At 41.4% G+C, this 18,873-nt stretch overlaps 1 protein-coding gene across 8 annotated transcripts in view; it reads right to left on the reverse strand.

Moving 5' to 3' along the window:
- Window positions 1-18,873, reverse strand: part of MYOF (myoferlin) — a 210,525-nt gene that overhangs the window by 22,207 nt on the left and 169,445 nt on the right. For 4 of the 8 annotated variants that reach the window (XM_040437962.1, XM_040437959.1, XM_040437965.1 and 1 more), the window contains 9 exons: window positions 18,139-18,215; window positions 17,604-17,654; window positions 13,776-13,787; window positions 9,838-9,936; window positions 8,326-8,445; window positions 5,960-6,115; window positions 5,781-5,872; window positions 3,022-3,192; window positions 1,484-1,632 (listed from right to left, as the gene is read on the reverse strand). In XM_040437962.1, the coding sequence (XP_040293896.1) occupies window positions 1,484-1,632; window positions 3,022-3,192; window positions 5,781-5,872; window positions 5,960-6,115; window positions 8,326-8,445; window positions 9,838-9,936; window positions 13,776-13,787; window positions 17,604-17,654; window positions 18,139-18,215 (927 nt within the window). The remainder of the gene's footprint in view (window positions 1-1,483; window positions 1,633-3,021; window positions 3,193-5,780; window positions 5,873-5,959; window positions 6,116-8,325; window positions 8,446-9,837; window positions 9,937-13,775; window positions 13,788-17,603; window positions 17,655-18,138; window positions 18,216-18,873) is intronic. The other 4 variants (XM_040437964.1, XM_040437967.1, XM_040437966.1 and 1 more) reach the window with 2 other exon arrangements.

Below are 18,873 nucleotides of genomic sequence, written 5' to 3' on the forward strand. Positions count from 1 at the left end.
ACCTGGTGACAGGGTGAGTGTTTGGAGACATCACCGATCACAGACTTTAGACCCCTCAGATGCCGTGGTCAGTTGGGACCATGGCATCCGAGTGGTCATTTGCTGAAAGCACTGTGCTCCCAGTGACTAAACAGCCCCCCTGCCATGAGATCATGGGAGCTGTTCGGTTGCCATGGCAGCCTGCGTCCTTCTAAAATCTTCGAGGCCTGCCATAACAAGAGGCAGCATCACCACATCCCAAAGCGCAGGAACTATTAAAATATAAATATATTTTGTACAGTGAACAGGATAACAAAAAAAAAAAAAGAAATGGATGATTCAATTTTTTTAGTTGCTTCACCTAAGAATTTTTTTAAAGAAAAAGTGATAAAAAAAATGTATACACAACCCTAAATATTATTAAATGAAAAATAAAAAAAATTGTCCTGCAAAAAAGCCCTTACACAACTCTATAAGTATAAAAAAAAGTTACGAGGGTCAGAATATGGTAATGCAATTAAAAAAATTACTTTTTCCAAACCTTTTTTTTTATTATTAAAATGCAAGAAAAACTTTAAAAGTGTGATATCGTTGTAATTGTACTGAACCAAAAAATTAGGATAACAGGTAATTTTTACTGAATAGGGAACGCTGTAAAAATGAAACTCCAAAAACAATGGGGTGGAATTTGAAAAACTGCAATTCCAGCATTTAGAATTTTTTTCCCAGCTTCCCACTACATTGCATCCACTATTAAATGGAGGAATTATAAAGTACAACAAAAAAACGTGCCCTCATATGGTTATGAGACTCGAAAAATAAAAAAAAGTTATGGTTTCTGGAAAGCAGGGAGAAAAAAAACAAGAACAAAAAATACTGGAAAATTGCTACATCAGGAAGGGGTTAAAAGCTTCTAGTAATCATGAGTAAGGTGAAGTTCTAAAGTACATGCCTTTAAACAGAGTGGATCCTGAATATACAGTATTATATTGAACATATAAGGGTACTTTCACACTAGCGTTTTTCTTTTCCGGTATTGAGTTCCATCAACAGGGACTCAATACCGTAAAAAAACTGATCAGTTTTATCCTAATGCATTCTGAATGGAGAGCAATCCATTCAGGATGCATCAGTTCAGTCCCTCTTACGTTTTTTGGCCGGAGAAAATACCGCAGCATGCTGCATTATTCTCTCCGGCCAAAAATCCTGAACACTTGCCGGAATGCCGGATCCGGCATTAATTTCCATTGAAATGTATTAGTGCCGGATCCGGCATTAAAATTGCCGCATTGACGGTTCCGATCTTCCTGTCCGTGCATGCGCAGACCTTTAAATCTGTGAAAATAAATAAATACCGGATCCGTTTTTCGCATCCAGATCCGACTGACAAATGCGACCCGTTTGCGTCCGGATTGCGGGAATCCTTTGCCGCAAGTGTGAAAGTACCCTTAGGCCTGAATAGAAGCATACTGAGCACTGGACTATCACAGGTCATATGGCTCACCAAAGTTTTCCAGTGAATACTCCCGGCCTGCAAAGGTGGCTTTTGTTCCATTTTCTGAGTATACAGGAGGAGGAACGGCTTTTAAGCGGGCGACATTCTGTAAGATCTGTGCGGGTTTGAGTTGATCCCTCCACTGATTTATCCCTGATCTGTAAAATAAAAGGAATCAAGCAAATTAAATCTCAAACTTTTATCAACTAGTCTCTGATAAATCCCTGCCCATAAAACCTACTATAGTATTAAATAATGAAACAGACGCCTTTTGTCCTTATTCCTCTGTTAAACTATTCCGAGGCCAAGAAGGCTACAGTCCTACGAGTCTGTCTATCCATCTAAGGTAACTTCCTAATATAACTTTATAGTGCAGAGCCATATTTAAAGAGGTTTTCGAACTCTTAACTTGTGTGTGAATGGTTTACTTAGTGTCTGTAGCAAAGATCTTTCTGTAATCAAGTCTCTCATGCAGTCACATCACTATGACCCTGGTGTTTATCTCCTGCTTGTGTGAGGTTCTGTACTCTGAACATGTAGTTATCTTCCCTTTTCACCTCTCTCCAGTACAGGATATCACACATCATATGCCTCTTATGTCCATTACTCCCTGACTCTGACTTCCCATCTCAGGAGAGGATCATGTTTCACAATCTGAGCAGCAGACATTGCAGAGTCTGTGTGCAATAAAATGGTAGAAAGGTCCCCAAGTAGTAGAGCTGTGTTCTTTGTCAAGACTCAAGACAGTAAGTATTTACAGCGCTACGTAGTTCTTTACAAGGTAATCTTGCCAACAGCAATCCCTGGCAGTATCAAAACAAAGGTGCCATACAAAGCTGGACAAAATAATAAAAATAAAACCTCTGATCTATGGTGGCCTCACCTGGTGAGCATTTAAACACATAGAAACATTTCTATATTTTTTATTGGCTCAAAAAATTCCTTTAACTTATAAAATTTTTGCCATCACTAGAGGGAGCTTAGGAATTTCTGTATAACAGGTAAATAACATAGTATGCAGCAAGCTCCCCCTTGTGGCAGCAGAATTGTATCATTTAATTCAATAATTATGCATGGAGGGGGGCTGGAGGTCCCCTATAAAAACATGTTGAATCAATATGGTGTTAAAAGGTGGAGATAGTCGGTCTTATAGAGCAGTGTTCCTCAACTCCAGTCCTTAGGGCCCACCTGCCGTTCAGGATTTCAGAATATCCTACAGAATGATTACCTGTGGTAAGTCCTGATGCACTGACACTAATTATATTACATGCTCAATACTAAGGAAATCCTAAAAACATGGCTAGCAGCTGGGCCTGAGGACTAGAGTTGAGGAACACTGTTATAGAATATCATGAAGATTTTTAGTCTTACAGAGGGCCATTAGTCACTACGATATCAAGTCTAGCTTATGTTTTAAATAACCCAAACCATATTCCTATCTAGCATGAATTCTAAAACAGACTCTGATGACGATCAATCTCTGCATGAATGTAACCATGGCCAGAATTAAGCAGTGGTAAGCCTGACGTGAAATTATTCAAACTTACACACAGTAGGTCTGCGGTAACCCACAATGGCTTCCAAACCGTGAAAGGAATCTGTTTTCCAAGTCTATTGTGGTTTCTCCTACTTTTTCATCTCGTGTCAGAACGTCATAGTCATACACCGAGATCTTCAGATCTTTCTCTTGAGGTAAGAAGCAGCTCAGTTCGTACATTCTGCAGGGACAAGATTTAGAAAATGTTAATTAAAGAAAACATGTTTAGGTTACACAGGCAGAAAGGGGTTTCCAACACCAGGAATAGATTTAGATTTGAGACTGGGTTTTCTGTTCATAAAGCTTCTAGATTTAGAAGATCTGCTCTTTGGCCAAATGCAAGTTTACTATATGATCCAAAAGTAAAAACAAGCAGAAAAATATGGTAAATAGGTGAAAAATAGAGATTAAGCAACAATGAGAATATTGAGTGAGGCCATGCTGGCTGCCAGGAGCTTCTAATGAGTAATGTCTGTTCCTGAGTTGGTAACATTGATTATAGATATGGGATATAGCATAGCTCTTTAGTAAAGGGGTTGTTTCATGAAGAAAATGTATCCCCTATTCACAGGATAGGGAACAAGTGACTGACAGGGGTCCAACTCCTGGGGCCCCCGCTGATCACAGGAACGTGGGCCTGTGCTCCTTGTCTGAGTGGAGCAGCAGACACACATGCATATCCGCTACTCCATTTATCTTTATGAGACAGCCGAAAATATAGTACAAGAGCTCGGCTTTCTTTGGCAGCCCCATAGAGCTGAATGGAGCAGCAGTGTGCATGCGTGATCAATACTCCATTCAAATGGGAGAGCACGGGCCTCTTTTCTTGTGATCGGCAGGGACGCCGCATATCCGGTGGATACAAGATAAGTTGTCTTCATGGGACAAACCCTTTATGTTCTTATAATGGTTTTCTTGACAGTTTGTCCAAGTGTTTTATTACTGATGACCTTTCCCCCAGTATGTGATCGCTGGGAGTCCAAATCCCGGCACCCCTGAGATCAGCTGTTTGAAGAGACACTCCAAGTGAATGTGGCTGAGCAAAAATACCAAGCACAGCCGCTATCCAATGGATAGTGCTGTACTTGGTATGCTGTGAGGAGGCAACAACGCTCAATGGAGTGCCACAGCCTCTTCAAACAACTGACTGGTGGAGGTGCCATGTCTCAAACCCCACACATACTCTCATACTGATGACCCATCCTGAGGAAAGAAGGCTTTTCAGCTGAAAGATTGCATATGGATTAAAATCACTACTAGAATTGCATCCTTTTAGAGTGCAGCCTCTCCTTGTGCTTTGTTTAAATCTACGTTGCGGTGAGTTGGACCAAACCCTCTGAAGTGTGCACTCACCCACGTTGTATCTCTGGGAATGCTGTCCACATGTACATCTGCTCTGTTCTGAGGACAGGCCATCAGTATTGGACAACCCCCTTTATCAAATCCACCAAAAATGATGCGACTCTCAAAAATGCAAGTTTGTAAGGTTTTCTGTGCCTTATATGTCCATGAGCTTACATCTTACCACTGCATGTTTCTAGGGTCTAAAGCAGCAGTTGAAAAAGTGGAACCTCCCCCTTCTAACATCACTTCCTCCTCTGCAGCTATTGGCTAAAGCTGCACTAAACTGACTTCCTGTCTCTGACCACGCCCTGCATTTACTCTTGACAGAATACCCTTAATACAGAGCTAACTGCCCTGGTCCAAATAAGTTAATTCCTACTGAGCATTGGTCCAAATGCAGTAGGAAGTCACTACAAAGGACTATAATACTAATGTCTCAGTATTAAAGGATAACTGTCGTATTTTCTTTTTGGAGTATTGGATTGTGGTGATTAATATCTCCTTGGTGGCCCTATTTCAACTTTTCACTGTGTATTCAATTACCCCTTAATTCCACATTTTTGTTCCCTGTACTGCCTACTTTTACCTGTGCTTAAAATAGGGTTGCTAGGCATGGTCCGTCTATCTGTTAAAAGACGGAGCACGCAGCGTGCAGGCTCACATTACTGACAGCCAGGGACTGTCAGTAAATGATTAAAGCCAGGTCCTCCCCAGCAGCTGATAACAGTGCCTGGGGTGTGTGCACTTCTCCCTATCCCTGCGGTTGGCAGACATTCCCTCACTCAGCAGAGCTGGAGAATGCAGAGTGGAAGCAGTGCACAACAGGGAAGGGAGATCTGCCGTCTGCTCAGTGTATAAATGAAAGCAACATGTGATAAGAGGACCCCTTTGTGCTGCAGGAGATTAACCCTTTAGTTGGGAGGGCTCTAGTTACTGACACTTTTGGGGGGCTATTGTTACTGGCTAGTGAGGGCAGGCAGGATTAGCCTCAGGGTAAGGGCAGTGGTGGCCATCTTAACTGAATAGTGAAATTGCAGTTTTATGCAGACTGGTTGCTAAGGGCTGAATCTTATTAAATATGGGGTAAGTCAGTCTAATAGTAACGGATTCTGGAATATCATGTTATTAGTAACTACATATATGAAAATTGAAATTAGGGTCTAAATGTGACAGTTATCCTTTAATAGAGATGTGTACAGTATATGATGGGGACCAGTAGAGCATAACTTCTTCAGCCAATAGCAGACAAGCACCGACTGATGTCACATAGGAGGGTATCAATTTGGCAACTGCTGTTGTACAGCCCTGTATCAGGTGGCAGAAGTTACTCTTGCCTGTGGAGTCACAGACCTTAACGTAAAATATTTCAGCTGACTAAGTCTATCTTCATTTCTTTGTAAACATGTAGAAGATTCTGTGACGTACCTTCCGAAGACTGGATTTAGAGTGTTGGGTATGAAATTATCCCGGTCCTCAATTACTTTCTTACTTAAAGTAATTTTGATGTATGGATCACACTAGAAGCAAACACATAAATGAATGCTTCTTATATACAGAGTGGTGGAGACAGGAGAAACCAAACATAGAAGTAGTGGAGCACTCACCAGTCCATTACTATCCTTGGGTTGAAGATCTATACCTCTGATGATGTAGATCCGAACAATGCATTCCTGGGGTCCACTGTCCGGCAGCTCCCGGAATTGTCGAGGAGGGGCTGGGACACTTGGGTCATCGGAGAGAGGGTATACGCGGAAAGTTCCCTAAAACAAGTTAAATGGATAAAGAAAAATATCTTAATGCTAAGCAGTAGCCTGAATGCCTTTAGACTGTGGTAATGGAAGAGGAGGCCAGTGGGTGACACTAACAGATCGCCACACGCTTAGGCTCTGTTCGTATCACGTTAGAGCCTTCCTCAGGACGTATATATCAGGGTAAACTCCCAACAGCTACATCTAGCGCAGGCATGCTCAACCTGCGGCCCTCCAGCTGTTGTAAAACTACAACTCCCACAATGCCCTGCTGTAGGCCGATAGCTGTAGACTGTTTGGGCATGCTGGGAGTTGTAGTTTTTCAATAGCTGGAGGGCCGCAGGTTGAGCATGCCTGATCTAGCGGAATGCCCAGATGTTTGCTACTGTATAGACACACGGGCATATTTCATCCATAGAATCCCATGCTAAAAATATGTTTACTGTGCAGTATACTGTATTTTTAAGGATGCCCCTGGATAGAATAGCATAGTTGACTATGCTTTTCTATACAGTAGAAAAGTAAAAAAATATATATACATAAAAGACATACCAGCCTGACAGAGGTGAAAATGACACTTTTGGCCCCTGACTCTCTTCCATGTGACTTTTTATTGATTTATATCACAGTACACAAAGCTTTTCAACACTTTATAGATAAGGCTATATCCTAGCCTTTTTCATGTATTTTTCATCATTGGTATATGGCTGGTGAGGATTCTTTGGCTGGATGACCTGTTGCCTTCCTGATTCCTTTGGGTGAGAGACACTGGTGCTGTTCTCAATTCTTTGTATATATACTTTCAGTTAAATGAAACCCTACAGACAGGTTTGGTGTATAGGCCGGGATTTTTCTCTAGCATATACACCAAACCTAGTTCTCTGACCTAATGTGAACAGAGTCTTACAGAGATCCACCAATGTCACATTCAGTAGAAGCAGAAGAATAGCCACGGGGGTTGGTGGCACATGAATGGCAGAGTGCAATGACCCGCTGGTTCACTGCTAAAAGGGTTAATACCACATTCACTGCTAAAGGGTAAATATCACGTTCACTGATAAAGGCTTAATACCAGGTCCACTGCTAAAGTGTTAATACCAAGTGGATTACTGAAGTGGTAAACGTGTTCACTGTGATGCTTATTATGTATGATCCATGCACTATGTAATCCAAAAAGGCTATGTATAGGTAGGAAACAATTAACTTGGAGTTTGTCAGTTAGTTGCCAGGTAATGGGCTAGTCCCATTTTCCCCTAGTTAGAGAGTCTGCAAGTAAGGAAGATAGAGTGAAGACCTGTCTAACGTGTGCTCTTGCCAAGCAGGCCAAGACAGAACCCTGTTCCAGTAAAACACTATTCCTGCGAGTGAAAGCTGCGAGAAAAAGCAGCTTTGCTAAGGAGTATCCTCAGAGAATGAAGCAGTGAATTTTGCAGATGGTTGAGGCCTATGGAGACTGTGCTTCGACTGAGTCAGTAAAGATAATGCACTTATACGGCTTTAGACTTTACTGTTCGTGGCAATGGTTATTTTCTTCTGGCGCCTGTCACACTTCTGAGATGGACTGGCCATCTGATCTAGGACTACATCCCGCAGTTAGGCACTGCAGAGATATTTTGAGGAATTGCACGATTTTAGTCATTTTGGGAAGATTGCCAGTGACCAGACTCAGGGTGGATTACTATCATAATAGCCACCCTCTTTACACAGCCTGTTGGGAAAGTCTACTCTGTAAAACACTTCAGGATTGTGCCTGCTGCATATATTTGTACTGTGACTCCTATAAATATCAGTAAAGGAGAGACTTGGTCTGTTCTCTATACCCGATCATAGCCATCGTCCTCCTGTCCTCCTGCCTAGCACCCTGTTGCTCATCCTTCCTTATCAGGTGCACCCCAGCCACCACCAGGCAGCAGACCCCAAAAGACCAGGGTGTGCCCGAGGGGAAGATGGGTTTCACCCCTCAGTCACGGCCGGGGAAAGTGCTGGAGTCGGGATTAGCCACTGTGAGGACTCCAACTACCCTCATTGCCTCAACCACCACTCCTATCCTCTTCATCCTAATGCCACATCCCTGCAGGGCCGACACACAGCAAGAGTGACGTGCCAATATGCCATCACCTTTACTAGGTTATGCGATTCCAGTTCTGGATTGGTCAGGATTTATTTATGGTAAAGGTTTGAGAGGCTGCATACATTTGAGGTAATGGGGATGAACTTCTTACCTTAAACTCTCCAACTACTGATGGATCATCACTATCTTCGGACTTCCCTCTGTACAGCTTAAAGGTTTCACAAAAATCTGTCAGGCCGCTAAACTCATCCTCCAGCTCACAGTTATACACCTGGAATGTGAAAAGAAAATATAATTGTATAAACATGCATAGGTGTCCCTCAAGGCTCTACCCTAGGACGCCTGTTCTTCTCAGTTTACACCTTCAGCCTACTCTACTCTCCTCTTATCTCCTCTTCCCACAATCGCCTCTAATAATAATAATAATAATAATAATAATAATCTTCATTTATATAGCGGCAACATATTCCGCAGCACCTTATAATTCAGGGGTTCATGTACAAACCGTCATAAATAACATAGCAACAGACAAGTTGGTTACTACGACAAGAGGAATGAGGACCCTGCTCGCAAGAGCTTACAATCTATGAGGGGATAGGGGTGACACAAAAAGATAGAAGTGCTTGTTATGTACGATAGTCCAGCCATCTTGGGAGAATAGGGGACCAGATATAAAGCCACATGAGCCGGTCAGCAGCCAATATATGAAGTGCCTCTGGGTGCAGTGGAGGCTCAGCTTCAGAGAATTATGAATGAGCTATGGGAGGTTAGATCAGGGGAGGTGAGGCCACCCTGAAAAAAAAATGTGTTTTTAGCGAACGCTTAAAACTGTGCATGTTGATATTAAGCCCGATTTCTTGGGGTAGGGCATTCCAGAGAACCGGTGCAGCTCGGGAGAAATCTTGGAGCCGGGAGAGAGAGGTTCGGATTTTTGTGGAAGTCAGTCGTAAGTCATTGGCTGAACGGAGAGCACGGGTAGGATGGTAGACGGAGATGAGGGAAGAGATGTAGGGTGGTGCAGCACTGTGGGGGGCTTTGTGGGGGAGGACGAGCAGTTTGAATTGGATTCTATAGTGTATGGGTAGCCGGTGCAATGACTGGCACAGGGCGGAGGCATCAGAGTAGCGGTTGGACAGATAGGTGACCCTGGCTGCTGCATTAAGAATGGATTGGAGAGGGGAGAGTCTGGTGAGGGGGAGGCCAATTAATAGGGAGTTGCAGTAATCAAGGCGGGTGTGGATCAGGGAAACAATGAGAGTTTTGGTTGTTTCCATAGTGAGAAAGGTACATCCCCCATACTCTGGAAATCTCTACACAACTCAACGTATCAGACTCTCACCTACAATGGAAACCTTCAAAAGAAACATGGAAATCCACCTCTCCACACAAACCTCCGACCTACAGTATCCCTGCTGCCACTATACCACCGTATGTCCAGCTTCTACCCTCACCTACTGTATCCTTTGCCCATCCTTGTAGAATGTAAGTCCTTGCGGGCAGGATCCTCTCTCCTTCTGTATCAGTTTATAACTCATCTTGTTCATGCTTATTGTACTTGTTTTACATTATGTTTGTATACCCCTTTTTATATGTACAGGGCCATGGAATGAATGGCTCTTTCCTAATAAATAATAATCATAGGTAAACCGATCTGACTATTTACCTTAAGTGTATCATAACCTTTCTGCAAATATTGGCCGCATTTTTCAGGTTCTCCGATGGAGGAATAATATTTACTCCACCAATCTACAGTTTCTTCTTCCTATTAAAGAAACAAATGATTTGTCACTTGTGCAGGTTTCCAACTATTTATACACATAGTATAGACCCAACACATACATGTTTGCTGGGATAAATATCGCCACCTTCTGGATAGGATGCAAACTGCAGTTTAGTGACAATATTGTCGTTTATACAGGTTTTCCCGCACATTAACAACAGGTTTAGCGTCAATAACCCCATGAACATCTACGTTTACAATAGGCAATTAGTTGGACCAAGATTCATAAGACTATAGCAGTCAATTATTTAGGAATCTAATATTTTTAAGACTACTTTCACACTAGTGTTAGGTTTGGCCGGCAGGGGAACAGCCTGCCGGATCTGTACCAACGCTTGCACAAGTGTGCTGCAGTTTTTGTCCGGCCGCCTCTCTGCACGTTTGCAGTGCTGTGGCCGGACCTCTGGCCTGTACCAATTATGGTGAATGGGTCCGGGTCGGACTTCCGGCAGCACACGTGTGCAAGCGTAAGTACAGATCCATAAGGCTTTTCCCCTGACAGAACAACCTGCTGGACAAACCTAACGCTAGTGTGAAAGTAGCCCAAGACACAAAATACTTTAGAAAAAAAGGACATGAAGCCAGATAATCATTGTGGTGTAGATTGGCAGTACAGCATAGAGAGAATATAATATAGTGTAAAAAGGGTCAGGTATGTGTGAATCCTACCCTAGAATAGTCCCAACTGCATAATATTGTGCAATAAACAGTGTAGGTTACCACCAACTGTTCTAGGGACGAGTACTGGTTCTCGTTGTGTAGGGAGTCTTACAAGCAATGCTCCAAAAGAAAATATAATCCAATTAGCTCTCCTCCAGAAGGAAGCAAGCACTCACTTAGGGGACATTACCTACAAGACTCCCTACACTAGCTGGATGTCTGCAAAAAGAACCGGTTTTCCCCAAGAGCTGCATTAAAGTAATGTCCTCCAGCCAACTAGTACCCTGCTCCAAAAAGGCAGTTTACGGATGGGAGCCTATGGTTTAGCTGAAATCTCAAATCCAGTTAAAGTATAACTGTCGTTTTTTTTTTTTTTTTTTTTTTGAGTATTGGATTGTGGTGATTAATATCTCCTTGGTGGCCCTATTTCAACTTTTCACTGTGTATTCAATTACCCCTTAATTCCACATTTTTGTTCCCTGTACTGCCTACTTTTACCTGTGCTTAAAATAGGGTTGCTAGGCATGGTCCGTCTATCTGTTGAAGGACGGAGGACGCAGAAGCAGGCTGCGTGCAAGGTCAGATTACTGACAGCCAGGGACTGTAAGTAAATGATTAAAGCCAGGTCCTCCCCAGCAGCTGATAACAGTGCCTGGGCTGTGTGCACTTCTCCCTGTCCCTGCGCTTGGCAGACGCTCCCTCACTCAGCAGAGCTGGACAATGCAGAGTGGAAGCAGCGCAGACCAGGGAAGGGAGATCTGCTGTCTGCTCAGTGTATAAATGAAAGCAACATGTGGTAAGAGGACCCCTGCTGCAGGAGATTAACCCTTTAGGGGGAGGGCTCTGGTTACTGACACTTTCGGGGGGCTATTGTTACTGGCTAGTGAGGGCAGGCAGGATTAGCCTCAGGGTGAGGGCAGTGGCGGCCATCTTAACTGAAAAGTGAAATTGCAGTTTTATGCAGACTGGTTGCTAAGGGCTGAATCTTATTAAATATGGGGTAAGTCAGTCTAATAGTAACTGATTCTGGAATATCATGTTATTAGTAACTACATATATGAAAATTGAAATTAGGGTCTAAGTGTGACAGTTATCCTTTAAAGGCTCTATAATGGGCCAGACATTGACTTACAGGGTAGCTATGTACAGGTGGCACTAAAGAGACAGCTCTCACCTACTGGTTAAGTAGCATACTGCAGCTGTTAAAACTTTATAATAGTGTTTTCATAAAACTCAATGGCCTGGGATATACTAAATACATGCAAACCCTACGAAAATAGTCAGCAACTTCAACAGAATTACAAGAACACACAATCCAAACAAATACATTCTTATAAAAAATAATAATCTCTGACCGTTTGAAGGAATTCCCCTCTCTCACGAGTTTAGAATATTGATATACTTACTCATAGCTATAAGCAGCCAAGAAAACATGGGCATTACCAGCAGATAAGAATAACTTGGCCTTTCTGCTTCTACCATAATTCCCCTCTCTCAATTAAAAGACACTTGAAATCGTTTTTTACGCGGGATCGTATGTCATTAAGAGTTACTGAGCAAACACTGGAAAAAACAATGAGTACTGAACGCCTGCCAGATAGAAAACCACTGCATGTAGATTCGGTTTCCTCTGCATGAATATTAATCAGGAAAACTCTTAACTGGACACCTTGGGAAACAAACTTCTTTGGTTTGTTATATTTTGTATTCTTGCTGCATACTTAAAATGACATGGAGCTAGTTACTTGGAAATACTGCAGGACGCATTTCACAGTAGGAATCTTGGAGGGTCTTCTATTTGTCAGGGTTTCTTTGGCTGCAAAAATAGCGTAGCCTGCATTGCTATTCTTGCTGTCAAAACCGATAAAAGTGGATGGACCCCATTAAAGTCAATAGGATCCACTCGAAAATAGAGCTGACATACAAGTCATGCAGCAGGTTATATAGTTTTTCAGCTTTCTAATATTTCTTGTGGTTTGATGGCTCATTGGTTTTAATATCTACGCTGGTCATCATTGAATGGGAGAGTTCTTCTTTCCATCCTGAGACTAAGAACCTGTATGGATCATGTCTGAGACAGGTGCATGGCTTGACTTGAGGACCAGAGTTTCCTAAAGGCATAAGATGGTCCATGGTTTTGAGGTAATATGGTAGCCAGTGATGCCCAAGTCATTGTGCAATTAAAACAAAAATGATTGATTGATGCTTCTTGGTGACAAAAATTCAACTCTTGCCAAGATTTACCATATGTAATGTAATGTTAATGATATATCCACCATGGCAACAATTTAATTTATGCATAAAAAAAAAGAAAAAAAAAAAAGTATGAAGTAACTTTGCAACATTGTTTAGTTAAAGCTTCTATACAGACCTGTGTCTCCATGGTTACAGACTACAGGCATACCTTGTGTAGTCTGACCTAGCAGCCACAAACTCTTCAATGTGTCCTCAGTTTCATGCCAATCTGCAAAATGTATGCTACCTAGAAGCTGGGACAGATCGAATAGAGTATGACTAAAGGATCAGACTAAACAGTGTTTGTAGTCTGTAACCATGGAAACACGCAGGTCTGTATTTACAGCTCAGGAGCAGACTGGGAAAGTGGCCTTGGAAAAAACTAAAAAGTATTCCCATTTTGTAATCTGGTCCAAAGTGGCAGAAGGCAGGACTAACGCAATTAGGCTAGGCCAGATATACCATATTGTGGTATATTATTCACCCCAACTGAGACAAATACCACAGTGCACAAAATACTTCCCCTGTAGCACAAAATACATTCCCAAAACCTTCCACTGGCTGGCCGTGAGGAGGGCTCAGGCAGCCTCCTGGGCACCGGCCCACCGGGAAGTTTCACTGTAGGGTCTATGGCAACTCCGTTCCCTCCTACAGCTCCAGCTGTTGTAAACATAGAACAGCTGTACATTTTGTATCAAAAATATTTTATTTTACTATACGGTTTTATGTGCATTGGAGCAATGTAAATACAACTTGGTTGCCAAAGCGAACAAGGAATTCATTTTTCTCTACAACTGGACAGATTTCCCATGGAAAATGAATGCATATAGTGTCATCTATCAGAACTTCCAGGGTCTCGGTCACATAAAGCCGCTGAATATCACAGTATATATTTTGAAATATACTGATATTACAAGGATTCTTACCTTTTCTTGAAGCTTTTTAAAAAAAAAAAAAAAAAAAGTCACCAAGGGAAAAAAAGGAAAATAAAAGCACATTAAAACTGAGAAGTTTAAAATGATCGATATCATCATTATTGTTATATTATATAGCAAGAGCGGTCAATGTCACCTAGTACACACAGATTTTGAATTTTGTTAGTTTTCTCAGTTTATTACACACTAAAAGTGCCAATCTGAATTATAATAATCAAATTCTGAAGAACAGAACAGCAGATTTTTATTTTGATTTAGTTTAGGATTGGCATCTCGTATGTAATAAATGTGCATTATAAAATTAGGAAAACACATTCTTCAGAACCCGGCAAACAAAGAGAAACTTACCTTATTAAACAACCCAATTACAAAGAATTACAGAAAATCTGTGAAATTCACACGATGTGCCACAAATTCCCGAAGGGTTTATTATATCACTTAAAAAACTGCTGCCTCCCATGGCTGGTGCCTAAATTACTGTACAATATCTGCTTTGCCAGGAAAAAAAAGGTCACTTGTAACTAAAAACAACCTGAAATGAATGTGAATACCTACCTTTTACCATCATGTTGTGTCCATTAATGTCTTTATATAGCTTTATAGATGTTGGAGATCCATTTTTTCTGATTCCGTTCCAAATCTTTTGCATAGATGTTGGTTTAAAAGGGTTTTTCCAAATCTTTTATACTGATGACTAATCCTCTGGATAGGTCATCAGTATTTGATCAGTGGGGACCCCTGTTGATCAGCTGTTTGAGAAGGCACCAACACTCACAGTAGCTCCACGACCTTCTCACAGCTTAGCCTAGACCACGTAACATCACGTTCATTAGTCCCATGGCCTAGTCACAGCTCAGCCCTACTGACGTGAATGGGGCTGAGCTGTGAGACCAAGCACAGACGCTATACCATGTACAGAGCTGTGCTTGGTGAGCTGATAGAAGACCATGGCACTACTGCAAGCTCCAATGTCTTCTCAAACAGCTGATCAGGTGGGGCGTCCCGATTGCAGACCCCCACCGATCAGCTACTGATGATCAATCCTAAGGATAGGCCATCAGTAGAAAAGTCTCGGAAAACCCAACACACGCTGGATACCTTCAGCCCCCACTAGAGGGAGCATGTCTTATCTAATGCAATGAGCTCCCTCTAGTGGTGACACCAGATAGCCAGTATGTCACCTTTTAAAATTTATATCCATGCAGGGGATTCAAAGCTCTTTATCAGAAAAAAGAATCTCTAATTACATTTTTGAAGATATCTTTATAGTAATCAGCACAAAAAGGAACACAAAATGTTGTTCAAGGGTGGATATTCACTGTAAGTGGGCACTGGGCAGCAGATGTAAAGTGTAAAAAAAAAAACAACACTTTTAAGTGATATATTTCATTTAACCCATTGTGGAGATTTTGGAGAGATTAATTTGAATTAGCGATGATAAAATACTGAATTTTGGTTTCACTCTATTATGAACATCTGATCTCTTATAAATACTCTCCAAAATCTGTTCTCAGCAGAATCCCAAGCAGTGGTCCTGATAAACCCAGAGATCACCCATCAGTGCATCTTTCTAACATACATACATGCACTGTGGTTGGAGAGGCCAGTTTTCCGACTGCAGTTGACATGCTGCTTAACAGCTGGAAATTATATGCAATAAACTTGTGAAACATTCTGATTATATCACATAGAAAACATATAAAGAGCAACAAGCCAGAACAATATATTCCAAAATAACAATTATTTTTCATTTATATGAGTGATTTACAGTAAACACATATATGACACAGTGGTTACACGGGGTCCGCTTTTTTTCCTACTTTTCTCCATGGGCTGTGCCTGGTATTGCAGCTTATCTCCACTGACTTAAATGGAGATGCTACCACATATGGATCAAAAGTGGGGACATTTGGGGGAAGAGTCTCGCAATATTAAAAAGGTATCATTACAGAAGTATTCTAGTTGTAGCAAATTATGCCCTCTCCGCAGGACAGGGAATTACCATTAGATCAATGGCATTCTTACCGCAGGGACCCCAACTTATCATGATAATGGGGAGCCTATACTCCATGGGCCCCTCAAAATAAATGGAGTGACAGTTCAAGTATGTGCACTGCCACTCCATTCATCTCTATAGGAGTATATATCTGGAACTCCTATTGAGATGAAATAGGCAGTAATGCGCATGCTTCACCTGCCGCTGTACATTTCAGGGGTCCGGCAGGGTATGAGTCCCCCACGAACCTACTATACAGGCAGGGCTTGTGACTGCTATAAAGCCTGTGGTAGCATGCAGCTGGAAATATATCATATGTCAAGTCACAACAACAGCTACTCTAGTTTTGGGTTGCACAGAGCCATAAAACAGCACCTCTAGATATCTATGATGTCATACTGTGACTTTATATGCTTCCAATTACATACAACCTCATTCATACAAGTTGCACAACTCTATCAGATGTTGTATTGCAAAAATATTTCAAATTTCTGATGATATGACGGAACCCTTGATATAATCTACAAAGTGGATTCCAAGGAAGAACATGTTTTTTTTCGATTTCCAATAAGCAAATATCTAATAAATAAGTTTTGTGAATCTTATTTCATATCTCGATAGAAATATTAGTCTAGATGAATAAACATGCATCAAAACAAACAGTGCAAAGTAAAAGCAGATTTACCCCAGTACAACGCAGCTGTATGGGTCGTAGCTATTCCCTCTGAAGGTAGCTATATTGGGTCAAACAATTAAAAAGCTATTTTGCATATGCACATCATGAATGCGTTTTCACCACTGTGTTTCCCATTCATGAACCCAACACCAACACTGAAGCTAGGCTGAATACATTTTAGGACCAAGCACTGTCTAAACGTGCCCATCTGGTTTCATTAGGTCTTTGTTGGCTCCACACTGTCCACTATATAGAACACAGGAGGAAGATGATTAAAGGTAGACATGGCTAAAGGTGTCCATGCTATCAATCTTCCACTTTTTCCCAGAAGACTTTAGCTAAATGTAGCTTTATCGGTCTCACTTCTTCAATGGTGGCTTTCAATATTGCCAGAATGTCTTAAAGATACATATGGTAGTTGTATCTAGAACAAATCCTTTCATCAGACCAATGCTGTATCAAGGCCATGCAGCCACAGGCAAACATGGTGAACAGAGATCCTCCTCATGGTTTGTAGACCTGGCCAGTCTTGTACTCCTCAAGGAGCCTCATTTGAAGCCTACCAAACAATCCAAAGATATGGATTATCTTACAAGTGTTTTTCACAGGTAAGGATTGGATGTAAGGGATTAATATGGAGTTCTAAAATCTGATTCTTATTACTAGTGAAAAATTAGAGCCATGTGCAAGAGAAGCTATATAATCCATGTTACAATCTCTACGTCATCTTGTCCATCGTATTTTATACAGATTGCCTGGCTTGCTTCATGTATACAGCTACAAAACCCCAACAGAAGCCTTGTATGACATAACATTTAGGTTTATAAACATGGGGTGTATGTATCAAAGAGACATCCCCCCCCTCTCTACTATGGGATCCATGAATCTCATAATTTGCACAAGGTTCCCTCTCTCCGCAGGTGTCTCAGACACGATGGGAGGGTCTTAGCATCATTTTACCCTTCTGTATCATAGGGAATGGACTGTAAAGAGTAATGGACAATCGGTAACAGGGTTATTTGAGGGCCTCTTGATGCTTCATTGGCCTGCACTAAAATGTATTATAGATATGCACAGACAAGCCCTTAAACCCAGTCATAGGATGACAGACTGACACAGAGGGACAGACACTTGTACACATTACTACCTTTTCAGGACTGCTCATATTGAGGTTCAAGAGATTCCACTTGTCTTGCTGCTGTACAGGAATGCCAACAAGATGGTAAGTATGTACATGGTTTATTACTTGGAGGAATACCTGGAACGCTTTGTTTTAGTAATGCAGGATTTGTAAGATGGGGTTGGCATGGGACCATTAATATACACAGAGACACATCAAGAAAAAGCAGTAAGGGTAGCACAGGCAATAGATATATTAATTGTTCATTGTAGCCACATGGTTTTCATCTACCATTTGTCAGTCCTGAGGTTACAACACATGGACAGCCGCAGTGCTAATGGACTTGGTTGGTGTGTACTAGATGGGTTGGTGTTGGTAAAACATAAGGAGAACACACATTGTGGTGGACACTGATCAAGACATTAGTAAAGTTTTTGTGCTCAGAAGCAATAACTACGACAGCGTGCAGTGACTGGATGTGCCCAGGTTATTATGTAAAGTACAATATCCAACATTGACATAGTCCATGCACAAAATAGAAGCTGGACAGAGCGAATATTACCTGACTTTCCAGCAATGGTTTGGTATCTTCCACATCTATAACCACATCCCGAGGAGGGGAAAAAGACAGGAGCACCACTGAAAAAAGACAGACCAGATTTAATAGTTACATAGTTAATACAGTGGAAAAAATAGTCCATCAAGTTCAACCAAGGGAAAGGTGGGGATGCGAATCTCTGAAGGAATTGAGACTCAGATTTCTACACGTTTTCATAAGCATTAATGTTGTCTACTTTTAAGAATTCATCTAAACCCTTTTTAAAATGGTCCACTGTTCCTGCTGTGACCACATCCTGAGGAAGTCTATTCCACAGATTCACAGTTTTTACAGTAAAGAAGCTTTGACGCTTCTGGAGACTGAACTTTTTCTTCTCCAGTCGGAGGCAGTGCCCCTTTGTCTTTTGAGGGCATTTTACATTAAACAGTTTTTCACCGTATTCTTTGTATGGCCCATTTATATACAGGTTCTTCTCAAAAAATTTGCATATTGTGATAAAGTTCATTATTTTCTGTAATGTACTGATAAACATTAGACTTTCATATATTTTAGATTCATTACACACAACTGAAGTAGTTCAAGCCTTTTCTTGTTTTAATATTGATGATTTTGGCATACAGCTCATGAAAACCCAAAGTTCCTATCTCAAAAAATTAGCATATCATGAAAAGGTTCTCTAAACAAGCTATTAACCTAATCATCAGAATCAACTAATTAACTCTAAACACCTGCAAAAGA

This window comes from Bufo bufo, chromosome 6 (assembly GCF_905171765.1).
Source record: "Bufo bufo chromosome 6, aBufBuf1.1, whole genome shotgun sequence".
Lineage (NCBI taxonomy): Eukaryota > Metazoa > Chordata > Amphibia > Anura > Bufonidae > Bufo > Bufo bufo.